The sequence below is a fragment of the Hipposideros armiger genome, unplaced genomic scaffold (assembly GCF_001890085.2).
Source record: "Hipposideros armiger isolate ML-2016 unplaced genomic scaffold, ASM189008v1 scaffold_1017, whole genome shotgun sequence".
NCBI classification, from domain to species: Eukaryota; Metazoa; Chordata; class Mammalia; order Chiroptera; family Hipposideridae; genus Hipposideros; species Hipposideros armiger.
Window position 1 is genome coordinate 275353 of NW_017732367.1, and position 17368 is coordinate 292720.

At 38.4% G+C, this 17368-nt stretch overlaps 1 protein-coding gene across 4 annotated transcripts in view; it reads left to right on the top strand.

Moving 5' to 3' along the window:
* The first annotated feature begins 2918 nt into the window (after nucleotides 1-2918).
* The window catches only part of HBP1 (HMG-box transcription factor 1), a 31160-nt gene continuing 16710 nt past the window's right edge, over nucleotides 2919-17368 (top strand). Inside the window, exons 1-3 of one of the 4 annotated variants that reach the window (XM_019631603.1) lie at nucleotides 2919-3014; nucleotides 12545-12728; nucleotides 14758-14986. In XM_019631603.1, coding sequence (XP_019487148.1) covers nucleotides 3000-3014; nucleotides 12545-12728; nucleotides 14758-14986 — 428 coding nt within the window. In that variant the 5' untranslated portion in view covers nucleotides 2919-2999. Of the gene's footprint in view, nucleotides 3173-3293; nucleotides 3317-12544; nucleotides 12729-14757; nucleotides 14987-17368 lie in introns of those variants that run through there. The other 3 variants (XM_019631604.1, XM_019631605.1, XM_019631606.1) reach the window with 3 other exon arrangements.

Consider the following 17368-nt stretch of genomic DNA (forward strand, 5'->3'; position numbering starts at 1 on the left):
CCTACGCCGTCACGGCAGCCCAGCTCCAGGTTGAGCTGTTGTTGAGCATCTTAGCTGTAGAGGGCAGTGTCACTGGCCCTCACATGTGGGATCCGAACTGGGGCCCCTTTGGCGTCCCAAGCCAGTTCTTAACCATCGCGCCACTCGGCAGGCCCAAGTCATTTTTATTTTAGATGACAACTTCTTGACACAGTTTGGCACAGTTTATGTGAAATATGTGTGTGTGTATATATTTGTACTAACCAAGAGTAGACGTTATTTAACAAAACTTTATCATGGAAACATCTGAAGAACAGATAAAAATTAATTATATCTGTTTTAGTGAAAGAGTAGAATTTACGTGTGTAAAGACTTCCAAGGAGATCTACTTTTGTAGTGCTTTGATCTTTGTTATGGTTTACGAGTTGGCTGCTTTTGTAATGGTCACCCATGAATTAATGATGCTCCTGTTAAATATACATAAGGTACTAATATATAAGTATAAATAAGGTACTAAATATACAGAAGGCAATGGCCACCCACAAATTAATGATGATGTTCCTATGAAATATACACAAGGTCCTAACGTGGTCAGTTTCACAAGAAAGTCAGAAGTCAGGAAGGTGTAGAGAATTCTAATACTGATAATTAGTTGTGACTGAACTATCAGAATTTTATCGTTATAGTCAATGACTTGGACAAAAATGAAAGTACATGAAAATATTTTATATCTTTGTATCCTTATCAATTAGCACAATGGTCAAGAAATAATAGGAACTAAATATTTTTGAATGAATAGAAAAACTTTATAGTGCTATTAAGAAATAAATTATTACTTATAATAATGTACAATATCTGAGGTTGAAGTTACTCTTCCTATCACAGTATCCACCAAAAAATATCTCTGCTAAGGCTTTCAAATAGAAAAACTTTTAAAATAAAGTAAGGTTTAGCCAAAGCAGATCTCACAGGTTATGCCATGAATAGGGGAAAGAAATGGCTCAAGCTCTTGAGAGCTCATTTTTGGGGGAGAGAAAACTTTTTCGTTTCCTGTAGTTAAAAACATCTCAGATTTTAATTTTAAAAGATCAGGTGAATTCCACAGATGTTTCTTTTTGTCAAGAAATTAAAACATTGGAATTTATATTTTCAATTCTGGGGCACAGTGAATCTCCACTGAAAAAATAAAAGAAAATAAGGAAATACACAATTGCAGGGACACAATGAATTCTTTTTTGGATCACGCTATTAATCTCTGAAAGATGATAAATTCAAATCCTGTCCTTTTTTCTTGGAAATATTTGGGATTTTGTTGGCCCTGTGAATTATTTTCAGAAAAAATATGGTTGATTATTGTGAAAACGGGAAGTAAATCTTTGATCACATGGTAGGGGGGACTATTTTATAAATAATTTCACTTCAAGGATTCAAATAGGGAATCCCTAAAAGAATTTGAAAGCTTGTTACAACATAGGAGGGTAATTTTGTATTTCTTGATTTGTTATGTGACTTTCAAGTAGATTTAAAAATTCAAGAAATGTAGGGAGCTTAAAGAAATAATTAGCTATGATTTCAGGCTCTTTTCAAAAGTTTGACTTTACTGATTTTTTTTACTAATGTAAGTTTTCCTTCTCGTAAACTTTAAGCATACATAGTGATCTAAAGATATAAAACGTAAAGCATAGCTTAAATGATTAAACACTAAAGCTTCAAAGGGAAATAGGCTCAATAATGTCTTTGTAATGTGAATGGTAAACACATCAATTACAGCCATGTTTAAAGTGAAGGCAACTAACTCTAAAGCAGAGAAGCCATCCTTCTCTGATGAGTCAGAACATTAGTAATTTAAGGAGGAGCTCCTAATGGAAACAAGTGGAAATACATTTTTTCATCGATGGGAAGCCGTCTGGAGGGGGAAAACGGTTAACAAAAACTCACCAGAGAAACTTAGATAATGGTCACAAGTTAAATCAGTTTAAACCACATTAAACCTCTTTGTATTACGGTGACCAACGAGCAAGCTGGTCAACATGGAAAACGGCTTACCTCCCTCAATTTCGAAGCCAATAGTAGTGGCCCACCCCACTTACAGCTTTGTAAATTATCCAGACCCTGACTTCTCGCTTACTGCCCATCCCCAAGCCTCTCAACACCTGGCACATAGCTGGCATTCAACAAATCTTGCGTGAACTGAACAGAATTGGCCAAGACATCTTAAATTATTACTGTCTTGAGAGTGGCGAGGCAAGACTCGGGATAAAGGAAACATAGTTGTTCTCACTGGAGCTTAGTACCACCTTTAACATGACCACCATGCCTGCGACCATGATTTGTGTGGGTGACTGGGTACCTCTCGCGGCTGCACTGCTTCCGCTTGTGTAGTCATCTCCTTCCCCCAGCACTAAAACAATACCTTGGCCTGCTGCCAAACTTTGAGCAGCGAGAGACTTTAGCTGTTTATGGCCGGGAACGGATGCTGCAAGAGGCTGGGGCTGCTCTGAGTGCTAGGACAGGTCCAGAGGAAAAGAAGAGTCCAAAGCTTTTAAACACTCCCTTCCTCCGCCTCCTCCCTTTTGTCCCAGACACCAAAACAAACGAGCTGATACACGTGTCCCTATGACTCTTGTTTACTATCAAGACTGCGCTGTGCACTCACCTCTGGGATATGTAGTTCAACCGGTTCCTCCGGCGTGCCGTTTCCCAGAGGTACGAGGCAAGACTGAGACTACGAACCCACAATCCACTTCGGGGGCAAACTTTGGCTTGGGTCCCCGAGTCTCGGCAGCAATCCAATCCGAAGCGCTCACTCTAGTGACTGACATCCCCTCTCCTCCAGTAAACACAGCACAAAAGTCAATACAAGCCCGCCCCCCGAGACGGGCCACGGTATCACCCAATGAGAAAAGGAAAGGATAGAATGGCAGTTCTGCAGACCAATAAGAGAGTGAAAGAGCTGGGCGGAGGCTCAACCCCCCAGGGGGTTGAGGGGAGGGGGAAGACGAAGCTTGAAAGACTTGGTAATGGCGACGGGTTTGGTAAGTAGGAAAGTTTCGGTTGAAGAGCGAGAGCGGCGGCGGGAGCAGTAACCCGTGCCGGGGAGGTCGGCGTCAGTCGGGGAGAGGGTACGCGAGCTGCTGGTGGTGTTGTCGCGACCAGGGCAGTCCGCGCCGGAGCTGACCGCACTCCGCGGCGGGTTTGTTGTCTTTCAGTTCGGGAAGGGGTGGGGGTGGGGAAGGGAGGGGCAGTATCCCGAGGGGAACCGGCGGGCTGGCGAGCTCCGGTCCGCGTTCCTAGTCCTCGAAAGGCTGTCCTCACTGTGGAGGCAGTTAACCCTCTGGTAACTGCTCGCTGCGAACCCACTGGACCAGCGCCTCCGCGAGCTCACCTGGGCTTCGGGGCGGCGCGGCCCAAGGGGTCTCGGGGGCGGGGGCTGGGAGGAGTCGGCGAGGACAGGGTCCCGGCTGGGTTGCGCGGTGGGTGGCCGGGCCTGGTGCGGAGTTGGGGCGGGCCTGGGCGGGGGAAGGGGCCGACGCGGCGCGGGAGCTGCCCAGGAAAGTTTGACTTCAACTCTCGGCGCGTGGGCGGAGGATCGGAGGTTGGCCCGCGGTCGGGGACCGGCGGGGGTGGGGGACCCCGGTAAGGTGCAGCCTTCTTCAGGGCTGAGTGGGGCTCGGGCCGAATTGGGAAGCTCGCGGAGCCGCTGGGCCCCGGGGCTCATTGTTACGCAGTTCGAATGAATGGGCTCCGAGGCGCCTGCGCGGTGGGGCTGAGCGGAGGGGAAAAACAAGCCTGGAGTCCAGGCTGCGGTCACATGATGGGGGGAGGGGAGGAGAACGCGATGAATGGCGAAAGAGGGTGGGGGATGGACTTGGCTTGAACCTGCGGGCGCTGCCTCTGTGTGACCGAGAGCCGAGGCTTGGCAAGCGATTCCAGTCTCCGCCTTCCAATCTATGCTGCTGCCCCAGGCAGATTAAAACAAAACAAAAAAGAAACCAGGCGAAGTCGACCGCGGGGGCTCAGTTTTGTAGCTTCTTTAAACGCTGCGTGCTATGTAGGGGATTTTCACTCGCCGCTGTGCTTTCTACAATAGAGTTCATTCTTAGGAAGTTTTCAGCAAGAATCGTTTTTAAAAGCACTGATAGCAGAGCAATCAATACTCAAGAGTTTTTAGCCACTGATGCTATAAAACGGGAGGAGGGTAAAGGGGAGTTGTGTATACTAGGATGTGTTGCAGATCTACCAACAATTCTGACAAAGTGCTTTAGATTTACTTATTTCCGTCTAAGTAGCTGTAACAGATGAATCCGAACAGTGGTTTTGAAATGAAAATTACCCTTTGAGAGTTAGAATAATTTTAACATTTGTGAATACTTTTCTGCTTTTTAAACTTTTGATAATTTTTTACATTTCTAACGTATTCCTAGAACTTTCGGGCTTTTCTTTTTTTTTTTTTTTTGCTATTATGTTTTGCTTTAACTTGCTAACACGAGTGTTAGGGTCTTTTCAGTTTTCTTGATTACACTGCTCAGTTCTTGCTAAGTTGGCAATATTTGGCAAGCTTTAAGGAAATTTGAATTATATTCAAAAGAGTTAAATCCATTTCTTTAGTTTTTGAGCTACTTTATACTTTTTACCACTTTCTAGCAAAATACTGTTTATTCTAATTTGACTAATACATTATTTATAGAATGAAAATTTGACTTCCTAGTTTCTATTTTATTTAGGTTTACAAGTCCATTTACCTTTCTTTCTGCCTGGTGGACCCTTCCCCATTGTTCACTTCTAGAACTTCTACATACATTAGTTAAAACTTTATATTCTCCCAGGATTTCTTTGCATACCTGTCTCCCCAGTCTTCATGCCTACCTCTCAGACTTCAAAAATGGTACTGTCACTTTTAAGAATTGTCTTCTCTACTGTATTCTAATTTCTTTGGACTCTTTAGTCACTACCCAGTTGTTCAGTGGAGGAAATATATGGCCTGGGCTTAATGAATGAATAAACTATTAGGCGCTGAAGGTTTCCATGAAGGAGATTTGCATGACAGTGTCTTGTACTTGTATTTCTGTTTGAAAAGAAGATATCAGTACTTTTTTTTTTGTCGTAAATTTTAAGAAGTTACTACCATGTTGATGAGACAGTGCCAGGTATTTTCCATGTATTATCTTTTAAATATGAAAGTGAATATTTACTTAAAATGAAAAACTAAATCACAACAAAGTAAAAAATCTAAAGCTGACAGAAAGATACCTTATATATCAGGAAAAAAAGTGATATTCTTAACTGCCTTATAAATCAGTAATATTCATATTCCTTCATATTTTAATCTGCATTTACTTTGAAGCTTCGTGTTGTAATTTATACTATCATTTTCTATAGAGAATAGAAAAATAATTTTCTCTAATATAGTTGATTAAATTTTTAAAGTCATTGATAGTAGCTTAGAAGAGCTTTTTTCACAAATTGTTATAGGTAATGTAAAATTTTTTAGCATTACAATCAGGTTTAGGAAAACAAGTCTCATGAATTTTAGATGATTTCAGGTTTTTTCAACAGTGACTCATCTTGAATTCTAAACAGGTTTGTGCCTGGCTTCTTGTAGTGGTGTGTTATGGGTTTTCAGTTGTTTTCATCAATATCAGCATTTTACGTCAAATCAGCTCAGAATTACTAAGAATTTGTATAGATGATTTAGCACTGCCCAAGCAAGGTGTGGAGTCTGGTCTGGGCAGCAGTGACTGATGAGGTACAGGAGTGCTTTGGAACCGGTAAGCATTTTCTATCTAGTTATGGTGATAGTAGACAGGTACTGGTCCCATTTACAAATAAGAAAACTCAGGCATCAAAGTTAAATTCTTCAGAGTCATATAGGTGGTAAGTGATATTCTACAGTAGTGTATTTTACCAAAAGAATACCAACCACTGTTGGGTGTTTTGTTGTTGTTTTCCTTAGCACAATGGCAGCCAACGTGTAGAAACTTTTCTTGAAATCTTTTGCTTAAAGTTTCATTGAAAATATTCTAGAAGAACTGCATCAAGGCCCCCAACTGCTTTTGGTAAAGAAAGTTGCATTTAATATAGTTCGTTACAGAGGCTTATTTTAATGTGGAGTTATGTAATCCATTTTAAATACCTCGGTTTCTCATGTTAGAGATATAAATTCATCGTATATAAGAGATACTTTTTGTGAAATCCGTAGTAAGGATGGGAAGGTAAGGATTCAGGGGAGAATAGGCACTTTGAAAGTAGGAGCCTACCTTACACTCGTCTATACCTTTATCTTTTTTTTTCATTTCTTTAAAAAAAAAATGCTCACGTTCAGTCTTCAGAGTCCTGTTTTCCTCATCCATAATAATACTTTGTTCACAGAGCTGTTTTGAGGCTATATAAGAGTAGATGAATTATGTGGACATGCTCTGCACATAATTCGGTAGGCATTTAGTAAAACCTATTTTCTTCTTTCTCATTCACTGAGACTTAGCTATTTCTAGTCCTCTTGTCTGAGATTTTGTAGATATGTAGTTCTACAAAAGCAATAGGGTCAACCCAACAGCATCCAATAAAATTTTGTAATACTGAATATGACATTTCAAAGTAAAGCTGCTGGAGAATTTTACTGTTCCCTTTTGAGAGTCACTCATCTAGTGAAGAGATGTGAATCCTATAATACCAAAGTGGCATACAAAAGCATGAATGAACAGTAGGGTTTAATGAACAATTAGCTCTACTAAGAAATATTTGAACGAAGAGCTTGTTTATCAAAATGAATGTCTAATTGGTATAATGTATTTTTGAGGATGGACTTTTCTGGTATTCATTTACTTTATCAGAGGCCTTGCTTCCTCCAAATAGTTTGACAGAAACAAATGAGAGCCAAAAACTTATACAGAGGGTGCAAAAAAATGTATATACATTTTAAGAAAGGAAAAATATTAAAATTGTAACACTCAATATATGCCGATAACAAAAAATGAATACAAGTCACGTGTGACTTCTGCAATTACCAGCAGTGCTCAAAATGGTTACCATCAGCATCCAAACATTTCTGATTACGGCGAACTACTGCTTGAGCAACGTTGACCAAAATATCCACTTGTACACGTTTTTTTGGCACCCCTGGTATTTGTATATGGGTTTGAATTTTGCTTTCATGTATTTAATTGTCACGCTAGCCCTGTGAGATAAGTAGAGGTACTGTGAGGCTGAGGCTAAGTGACCTGCCCTAAGTTACATAGTCTATAAAAGTGAAACTCAAGTCCGTTGACTGAGTCTAGGCTCCCATTTTCTGTACTGGAGGTTTACAGTAGCAAAACCTCCCTTATTTGAAAACCAACTTTTGATAGCCATGAACAGTGAGAGGTGCAAACACAAGTTCAACAAATATTTATGTGGTCTTTATTGTTATTTGTAGGTAGCTGTTTAGAAATGAAAAAATTTTCAATTTCATTTAAGGACTATTTTGATGAGCTATTAGTAGATAGCTAAGGCTAGGTGCTGAAGAAATGATAGAAGTTGCAAGGAAGTGTTAGTGTATTGTAAATGGTGAATGGTGGACAGTGCAGGACCTACTGAGAGGGAAGAGAAAATTTAGCTGGGAAGAATGAGAAAATCATAGAGCTCAGCAGAGGGAGGGGACAGACAAGACAAACTGCAACACTGCTTGTGTGGACCCCAAGAACAGCACTGTTGCATACACTTAAGGATAGCTCCGAGGAGATGCATATATGTAGGGCAGTCACTGAATTTCATTATAAAGGTAAAAAGAAAAATTTTAAGTTTAAGATTAAAGCCAAGGCTGACAACGCAGATCACATCTGTATGTAAAGCATAGTACAATAGATGTTCATAAGGAGTTTGAATCATCAAGGTAGGTTAAATTGTGTTCTATATATTTAAGATTTCTAGGAAAAGAGTTAAAATCTGTTCTCTAAATGGTTAATATTAGCTGTTCAAAGAACTCATACAGAATGACTAGTTTCTCTCATGTCTTAGGTATTACTAAATATGTAATGTCTTTTGTGAGAACTCTTGCAAAGGAAGCTGGGAGCAGGTGGCTTACATGGATAGAAATTTGGAATATTAATACATTCTGTTTTTAATACGCTTTTCCTTAAATATTTGTTACAGATGCTCCTGCATGGTCATAGTATTTCAATATGATTTTGTATAGATACAAAGAGAATGTTTAAAGTATAGTTCTGAGCATGTCAGACCTCTGTACAAATATCTTCAGTGGTTCCCCATTGTCTGATAATAGCTAATAATAGCTACTGTACTTTGAGGGTTTGCTCTGTGTTGAGCAGTATTGTAAGCTTTTTACATTTATTAGCTCACAGAGTTTTTATAACAACCTATGATGTAAATGCTTTTACTTCCGTTTTACAAACATTTTATAAATGATTTAAAATGAATTGTTTAGGGAACATAGCTAGTAAGTATCAAATTTGATATATAAACTCAGGTGGTCTAATTTCAGAGTCCTTACTCTTGTCTACAAAAAAAACAAACCAATTTCCCTAAACTAGGATTGAAGATTCTGACCCTGGTCTACCCTGCCTGCTTTAGTATCCGTGACCACAGTCCACCCAAGGCCATCTTACCTTCCGGTGCCACTGGATTCTGTGTTCTCCTGAATCTTATTCAGTACTTTCCTAGTTGTGAGTTTGGTCATATGAGTTTTTCTTGTTGGGAGACCTCCCTTCTTCCTTTTCACCCATTCATAGCTAAGCCCTGCTGTATAGACGATGGTCATTAGCTTATATCTTTCCACTCAATTATAGATTCCTTGAGATTCATGATTGAGTGCTAACTAGTATAGGGCCTTGAACATAGTATATATTAAATGAATATATGTACCTTTTTAAATAAAAAGGAATTTGGCAATCATTTTTAGCCCACTTGTTCTCACACTGCACCTGGGGTTCTTTTAAAAGCAAACAAATAAAAACCAGTGCACAGGGCTGTACCCCAGACCAGATCAATCAGAGTCTCTGGAGGTGGTGCCTGGGCATCATTTTGTTGAATGACACATGATTTCTGTGACTCGCGAGGGTTGATAATCACAGATCAAGCCAGGGTTGCTTGATTTTGCATGAAAAGGTAGAGGCTCAGAATCATGATTTGACCAGTATTACTTAAATCAGTTTGTGTTACTAATCATATTTCTTGTAGCCACCAATTTTGTAGGAAATTAATTTGTTATACCCCAGTAGATTTTTTTGTAACCACTGTATGTAATAACTGATTAATCAGCACATAATAGATTTTCCTAAACTGGAAAAATGTTAATTTCTTGTGAATGCCTCAGATACCGTTTAGTTAGCTATTTGCCCAGAGTAATGGCATCACACATGACTTTTATTGAGATGAGTTAGATAACCTGTCATAATATTTCCTAGGGAGGAAATTGCTGAAGCTGAATAGATAGCTGCCTGGTCTCCTGTTGTGAACTATTCTCAATAACTGTTCTATTTAGGACAGTAAGTGCCCAAAATATGTATTTAGAGTGTCCTATATCACTCTAAATAAAATTTAAAGAAGTCATTTCACATTTCTTTCATTCAACTTTGTTTGAGTTCATCCTTCCAATTACTCAGGGAGGGAAGCCGGGCAGGTATCATTTACCCTATTTTACAGATGAAAAGACAGTTAGTGAGAAGCTCACGCACTTAGGTCATATATTTAGTAACTGAACAGGCTGGAATCAGAACCCTTGTTTCCTTACACCTAACCCAGTGCCCTTTCCACTACTCCATACATCTCACAGTCGATGTTGAGTAATGCTCTAAAGCAGTGCCCAGGATCTTGGTCATTTTTGAGGTGTGCAGGCAGAAAGCATCCAAAATAGAATATTAGAAATAAAGCAAGGTAATATGCATTTTGGCCATATATCTTAAGATGTTTAGCTGCCATTCACCTATTAATCTGTAAGGGTCTAAAGAAATAATGAGATATAAACAACTAAAACAAATAATGTAAATTTGATGTTATTTAGAAGAGTTGAAAATTGGGAATAACATGTTTAACAATTGGAGGGTGACAGGTGAATTTTGGTATATCCATATGATGTATATTACTGTATTTCGCCATGTATAAGATACACCCTTTTTTGAAAAATTCGGGGTCTAAAAAACTGGGTGCGTCTTATACAGTCCTATGAGCGCAAAAACAAGCACGAAAAAAGCGGGAAATGCAAGTAAAAAAAAATCTGCAACCACTGTATGAGACGCACCCAGTTTTTTAGACCCCAAATTTTTCGAAAAAGGATGTGTCTTATATATGGGGAAATACGGTATATAACTATTCAAAATAGATATTTGAAAAAATAATGACATAGGAAAATGCTTATGAACTTATGTTCAGGAAAAGGTATTATATATAATATGAAGTATGAAGAAAAATGTGATTGGGTAGCTGCATGAAAAAGATATGTAAGAGCATACACCAAAATGTTAACAGTATCTAAATCTGGTTGAGATTAAAAGTAATTATTTCTTTTTTAAAATAATGCCTTTTAAATTTTTGCCACAGTGTGTATTTTATAGTCAGAAAAACATTTAATAATTAAAAAGATCATGAAGAAGCCTTTGTAGAAAAAATGTGTCAGTATTGCCAGCATTTTTTGGTGGTTATGTCATGATTTAGAAAACTCTGGTAGTATAAATATTAAGTATTTAACATCTTTTCAGTGCAGCTTTTGATCATCTGTGCTGGGGTACTTGATTTATAGTGACATAACAGCAATATATTTTATTTCAATAAAAAATATGTTTTCAGAATTTTTTGTGTATTTCATATTAGCTCACTAGAACTTTTTTTAAATGAAGTTTGGAGTAGAACCTGAGAAATCAGGAACTCCTCTTGCTGCTGTCACCCATGTTAAATAACCAATTTGAGGGGCCGGCCGAGTGACTCAGTTGGTTAAGAGCTGGCTTGGGACGCCAGAGGGCCCCGGTTCGGATCCCACATATGAGGGCCAGTGACACTGCCCTCTACAGCTAAGATGCTGAACAACAGCTCAACCTGGAGCTGGGCTGCCGTGAGTCGCTGGCGACGGTGTAGGCTGCAGCCCCTGCTGCAGTGGGTTGCCATGGGCTACCGTATGTAGCCAGCAGCCGCAGTGAGTGGCCGCCCAGAAGCCAGCGACTGATCTGCCTCACCCGGGAAGAGCGCAATGATGGTGCCAACTTGGTCCAGTGAAGCAACATCCTCTACAACTAGACTGAAGAACAAAACAACAGCAGCTTCTCTGTTCCCCTTCCCCCAATTCCCCAGCGCTGTTCCCATCCCCCAATTCCCCAATAAAAAAATCTTTAAATCAATTTGATCATGTCCAAAGGCAAGAATGTAAAAGGTATAATCACATTTTATTCTCATAACAAAATTTAATTGGTGGACCTGAGAAATTGTGATTTGTTAACCGATATTATTTTCTTCCTTGTGATAACACTGTAGGCTTGAGGTGAAGTAGATTTACTATTTATGTAGCTGAAACTCCCATGATTAATATTCATTTTTCTAGAAATCATAGCCTCTTCAGATAGACAAGTATCTTTTTATTATGGCTAGGCCCCAAATTCTCGTTTTTATTTTTTATGCAAAGTATATAATTTTAAGAAACTCATTCTTAAATGTTCTTTAGAGGATATAATTTTAAATGTGTTAAACTTGTTTAGTTTTAGAAGACGAGAAAAAATAACGAACACAGTAAATAGAAAATAGTGAAAAAAGTAGAATATTCTTTTGATCTTTTTTAATTTGAGGAAAGTTAATTTTCTTTTCTTTTTTTTTTTAAGATTTTGGGGAATTGGGAGAGGAGGAACAGTATTGGGGAATTGGAGAAGGGGAACAGATAAGCTGCTGTCATTTTGTTCTTCAGTCTAGTTGTGGAGGACGTCGCTTCACTGGCCCATGTTGGTATTATCATTGCTCTCTTCCCGGGTGAGGCAGTCGCTCACCAGCCATTGGACGACCGCTCATGGCGGCTCACGGCAGCTCATACCAACTGCCGGCCAGCCCCACTGCAGCCTATGCCGTTGCCGGCGACTCACGGCAGCCCAGCTCCAGGTTGAGCTGTTGTTCACCATCTTAGCGTAGAGGGTGCAGCATCACTGGCCCTCATGTGGGATCCCAACCGGGGCCCTGCTGCTCAGAGCTGGCGCTCCAAGCCAACTCTTAACCAGCGCACCACTCGGCTGGCCGTTAATTTTCTTTTAAATTTGAAGATACGAGTTAAAAAAAAGGTTTTGTTGGTATCAATATTTGGGTCTAAAAGAGATACTAGCTTAACAAAGTAAAAGTATATATAACTGCTATTTGTTAGAAGAAAATAGTTTTATAAATTTAAGATAGTAATCCTTTGAGACTTGGGTGTAATTTGATACTGCCTACATGGTTGTAGGCCAAGATATTTGGGGAGTCATCCTGGTCTGAAGGGTTTGGGGATATAAATAATGTATGATTAAGTTAAAGATACAACGTTGTGATGTCTCTGATTGATTTTTATTATACTTATATAATCTCCAGATCATTTGACTTGACATTTTTTTCTTACATGATTTTTAAGTCGGAGCACCATAACATGGTGTGGGAAGTGAAGACAAATCAGATGCCTAATGCAGTACAGAAACTCCTGCTGGTAATGGACAAGAGAGCATCAGGAATGAATGACTCATTGGAGTTGCTGCAGTGTAATGAAAATCTGCCATCCTCACCTGGCTATAATTCCTGTGATGAGCACATGGAGCTTGGTAAACAAGATTAGAAGTTTTTAGGAATCTCACTGAAATTCAGATTAATTTTCATGTTTAGCCTACCTTGAACTATTAAAAAGTATGTGAAGTTTTGTACATTAGGGGTTTTCCATGTTCTCATTGCTTATAAAATATTATTTAAAACCAACATAAACCTGAGCTATTTATGGTTATCATAGAAACTCATTTACAAATTATTAAACTAAACTGCCTTTGTGAGTAAAGATTGGGCTATTTAATCACTTTAGGAAAACCCTGCTGTGTGGCTTTTCAAAAGGTGTTACTTTTGAACCATCCCAGTGAGCTCAGTAAATATGCTTGGCCACTTTTCAGGACTGTTTGTTAGAATGAAGGGGAAATTACAGTGGACTCTTGAAGCTTGAAGATATGACGTTTGTGGTTATAACTACTGCTGAGCTACTCCAAAGAGATGTATCCTGTAGAAATGTGTAGTAGGTTTGTGGGGGTATAATTTTCAATTGTATTGATTTGAGGTGTTGAAGAGCAAACAGCTAATGAGTGACCTCGGCTTACTGCCCAGCTTTTCAGCTTGGTTTTGTTCTTATTTAATATGCAGCTTTCCTTAATGTTCACAAAACCCCAAGAAGATGTGGTTATCATGTTACAGAAGATGAAATAAAGGAGGTTATATACTCGAATGCCTTTTGGGAACGTGGAGATCCTGAAGGTCTTGGGACAGTCTGTTTGAATGCTGGGCCCTCATATTCCTTAGTAGTGCTCACTGTTGACCAAGGACATCATTGTCATCAGGCAGTTGATTCTTCACCCTCACATGTTAAGTTTCAGGAGGAAGTCAAGAACCTGGGTTTCAGGGGGGCTCAAAAATGTGTACCACCCCAATGACTTCAGTTTTAAAGTCATTGATTTCCTGACCTTGAAAGACAGAAATGAACTCTTTACAGTAAATAAAGAATTGATGGTCAAAGAAGGATGTTGGCAATGAGGGAAAGGAAGTGGCTACACCAGTGTGAGGATTTTATGAAAAGATACCTCAAATCAGTACTTCTGAGTAAGACATTTCAATTTTAGTAGGCTTTCTGGCATGTTTGCCTGAATAGGATTTATGTGTATGTACCTTTATAGTGACAGTTTAGGAGAACTTCCCCAAGACTAGAAGTTTCTTCACATATATATTGAAGGGACCCAGTGGATCTGTGCAGTGCATAGGTGTGTGTCTTCAGAGAGAGTTTCCTTAAGGCCTGCAAGATGCTCTTTCTCCCTTTATATTTCTTTTTTTTTACTCAATAGTTTAGAATTTAATTTTTTAGAATTCCTTATAGTGTTCGTAGCCTTCTTGTGTACATTGAGTGGTACTGGGTAGTATTTCTACTTTTCTCTCTCGGGGAACGAAAGTCTGTCATGAACTACTGTTTGGCAACACATTTACAGGAAAAAATAACCAACAAATATTACTGAGTTCAGAATTTCTCAGTAAAAGGAAATAATTCGCCACATATAAAGATGAATAAGTAGTACCTGAAAATTTATAATGTGATCTATATATAGTCTTACCTTTGAAAATTGTTTTCATTGTTGCAGTTATTTAGTATAACAGTTTAATAAAGAATGTGAACACTAAGTATGTACATGCATACACAAAATGCCTTCTTTCTCATTAATGTGTTCATGTAAAAATGTATATAGTCGTATGTGGATTACTTCTAAAGTGAACTATAAAATACCGGGGGGGGGAAAAATCAGAAAATGCAAACCTTGTTTTTCCAGTCTGCACAGCTGTGGTAATTACATGGTTTAGGCAGTGAGGTCATTATTACATTTACATTCACTGGATACACTTTTCTACCAGGCTCTGTTGTCCCTTAATGTATTAGGTGTCATTTTTTTTTTAATTGAAACTTGTTTCATTTGAAGAAAACCTTTTGAATTTATACTTTTCTTCTCACAAAAGTAATTAGCTAAATTAGAGGACTTCTCTTCCAGCTCTAATAGAATTACCCTGTATTAGTAATTTCCTATTTATAATTTTGAGTGTGCTTATTTGCAGATGACCTTCCTGAACTTCAGGCTGTTCAAAGTGATCCTACCCAATCTGCCATATACCAGCTAAGTTCAGATGTTTCACATCAAGAATATCCAAGATCATCTTGGAACCAGAATACCTCAGACATAACAGAAAATACTTACCGTGAAAATGAGGTGGATTGGCTAACAGAATTAGCAAATATTGCCACCAGTCCGCAAAGTCCACTTATGCAATGCTCATTTTACAACAGGTAGGAACATTGGCTATATTTTTATTGAAAATTTTGGTTATCACAAATTGCTATTAATTATCTTTTTTCTAGTTTTAAAAGTAATGCTATATGAACAACAGCTCGACCTGGAGCTGGGCTGCCGTGAGTCGCCGGCAACGGCATAGGCTGCAGCCCCTGTGGCAGTGGGTTGCCATGGGCTACCGTATGTAGCCAGCAGCCAGCATGAGCGGCCAGCAGCCGCAGTGAGCGGCCGTCCAGAGGCCGGCGACTGATCTGCCTTACCCGGGAAGAGCGCAATGATGGTGCCAACTTGGGCCAGTGAAGCAACGTCCTCCACAACTAGACTGAAGAACAAAATGACAACAACTTGTCTGTTCCCCTAATTCCCCAGCACTGTTCCCATCCCCCCAATTCCCCAATAAAAATATTTAAAAAAAAAGTGATGCTATAAACCATCTAATGAATGGTTTACTTAAATTAGGATTTAAGTAAAGTCATTAGAAAAAACTCCTTGTCTTACAATGATCAAAGAGCTATTTTACTTAGTAGTATGATTTCATACTCTGAGGATTAGGTAAAAGTGATAGGAAAACGGGAGTGAAAAATACTTGTAAATGTTTTAAAGTCACCAGAAAAGAAATCAGAAGAAGAAATGCTTTTAAATTTTTATTAAGCTTGAGTTTGATTCCTTTTTGTCTAGGTTTATTTTCTTCCAGTGTATGTGTCCTTCCTTGTTGTTCACGTGTTTGCTGATACTAACATTTCCTAATCTTAAAATCTTGAACTTATAAAAGTAGACCCCCATTGGTGAAAACCACTATTTCATATACCCTGACTAGGGTTTAAGAAAATGAGTTGTGCTATGAAATTATGAAATCTTTCAAGCAGTATTCCTAAAGACCTAAGTAGATTAATATTTCATTAATTATCCCTAAAATCATGAAATTATATAAAAAGACACAAATAAATACATTAGTTTGTAGGGGAGAGAAATGCCCAGATTCACACTCATGTGGGTCGATAGACCATAGTTCATACTAGGTGATGTAGAAATAACTGAATTTTGGTAGTGCTCTTAAGTTAATATAATTCTTTGCTAAAGAATAAACTTTTTAGGTGTGAAGCCTAGTTTTCTTGTAGCCCATTAAATTATGCTGCTTTTATTCAGCAGGATATTGGTCTTGATTAGAACAAATTAATTTTAGTTAAATTCAGTTTAATTCATGAAAATTTTCTCGGAAGAAAACTTGCCTTTTGGAGTATTCCTTTATAGCCCAATTTTCATTATAATCTTAATAGTCAAAAAGCTAAAAATTCTTTTACATTTAAAAAAAAACCCGGATTTTACTAGTATTGGACTTTTTTCCCCATTTCTAGTTTAGAGATAATTCTTTTCATTTTTCACGGCAAACTCATGAGGATTAAAATATAGTTCATGGAAAGTTGAGTACACCCTTCAGAAGAAAATCAATATAAATAAACACATAAGTAAAGGAGTACCTCCCTGAAGATGTAAATGTATTCTCTGCAGCATTTTCTGTGCCTCCCTTCTTCCTAGGGAACAAGACCAAGAGTCACGCTCTGCTGTCTAACCTGCCTTCTAACAGTGTCAGTGTCTGTTCATGCAGCTTCTTGTAGAGTGTTAACTATGTTAGTTATTGAGCTTTGGATGTCTGAAGTCGTAACTGTCAGTACCAAGGGATTGAGGAAGGTAAAATTTACATTATCCCTGCATAGACAGAAGGATGGAGACACCAGTGGTGTTAGTGTTCTAGTCATGTTCATAAGTTAAGTTTTACAGAACATTTAGACCTTTATACATTTTAGAACATTGCATTGGTACTTCTCTTTTAAGTAGGTAAACAAAAGAACTGATAAAATGCATTTTCTTTTTTTAGTGATAAAGGCAGGGATGAACTTAAGGAATTTTTAGCAGTTTGCTCATTCTCTAATAACTTCATAATGTTCCATATGTATAATAAAAGGAAGAAACTGGTCAAAGATGAAACATTCAGTATTTGTATTTTGAAATCCAAAATTGGAGTGTATGCTGAAAAGCATGGAAATTTGTGGGGTTTTTATTTAAGAAGTGATACGAACATGAAAACAAAATAAATTTCACAATTCCTCAAATAATTTCTGCGAAGGGATGAAACTTAATGAGGATAAAATTGAGAGGCTAATAAAATTTCGGTGAATAAAGGAAGAACTGGAAAGTAAGATGCTCTCTTCCCCTTTTTCAAAAGAGGGTTAGTACAGATATGCATAAACTTTTTTCTGTTAAGGACCAAATCCCTATTTGGCATCTGAGAATTGTCCTGATTTGGGACCTTCAGACGGATCTAACCCCTAGATCTTTTTTTTAAAGATTTTTATTGGGGAATTGGGGGATGGGAACAG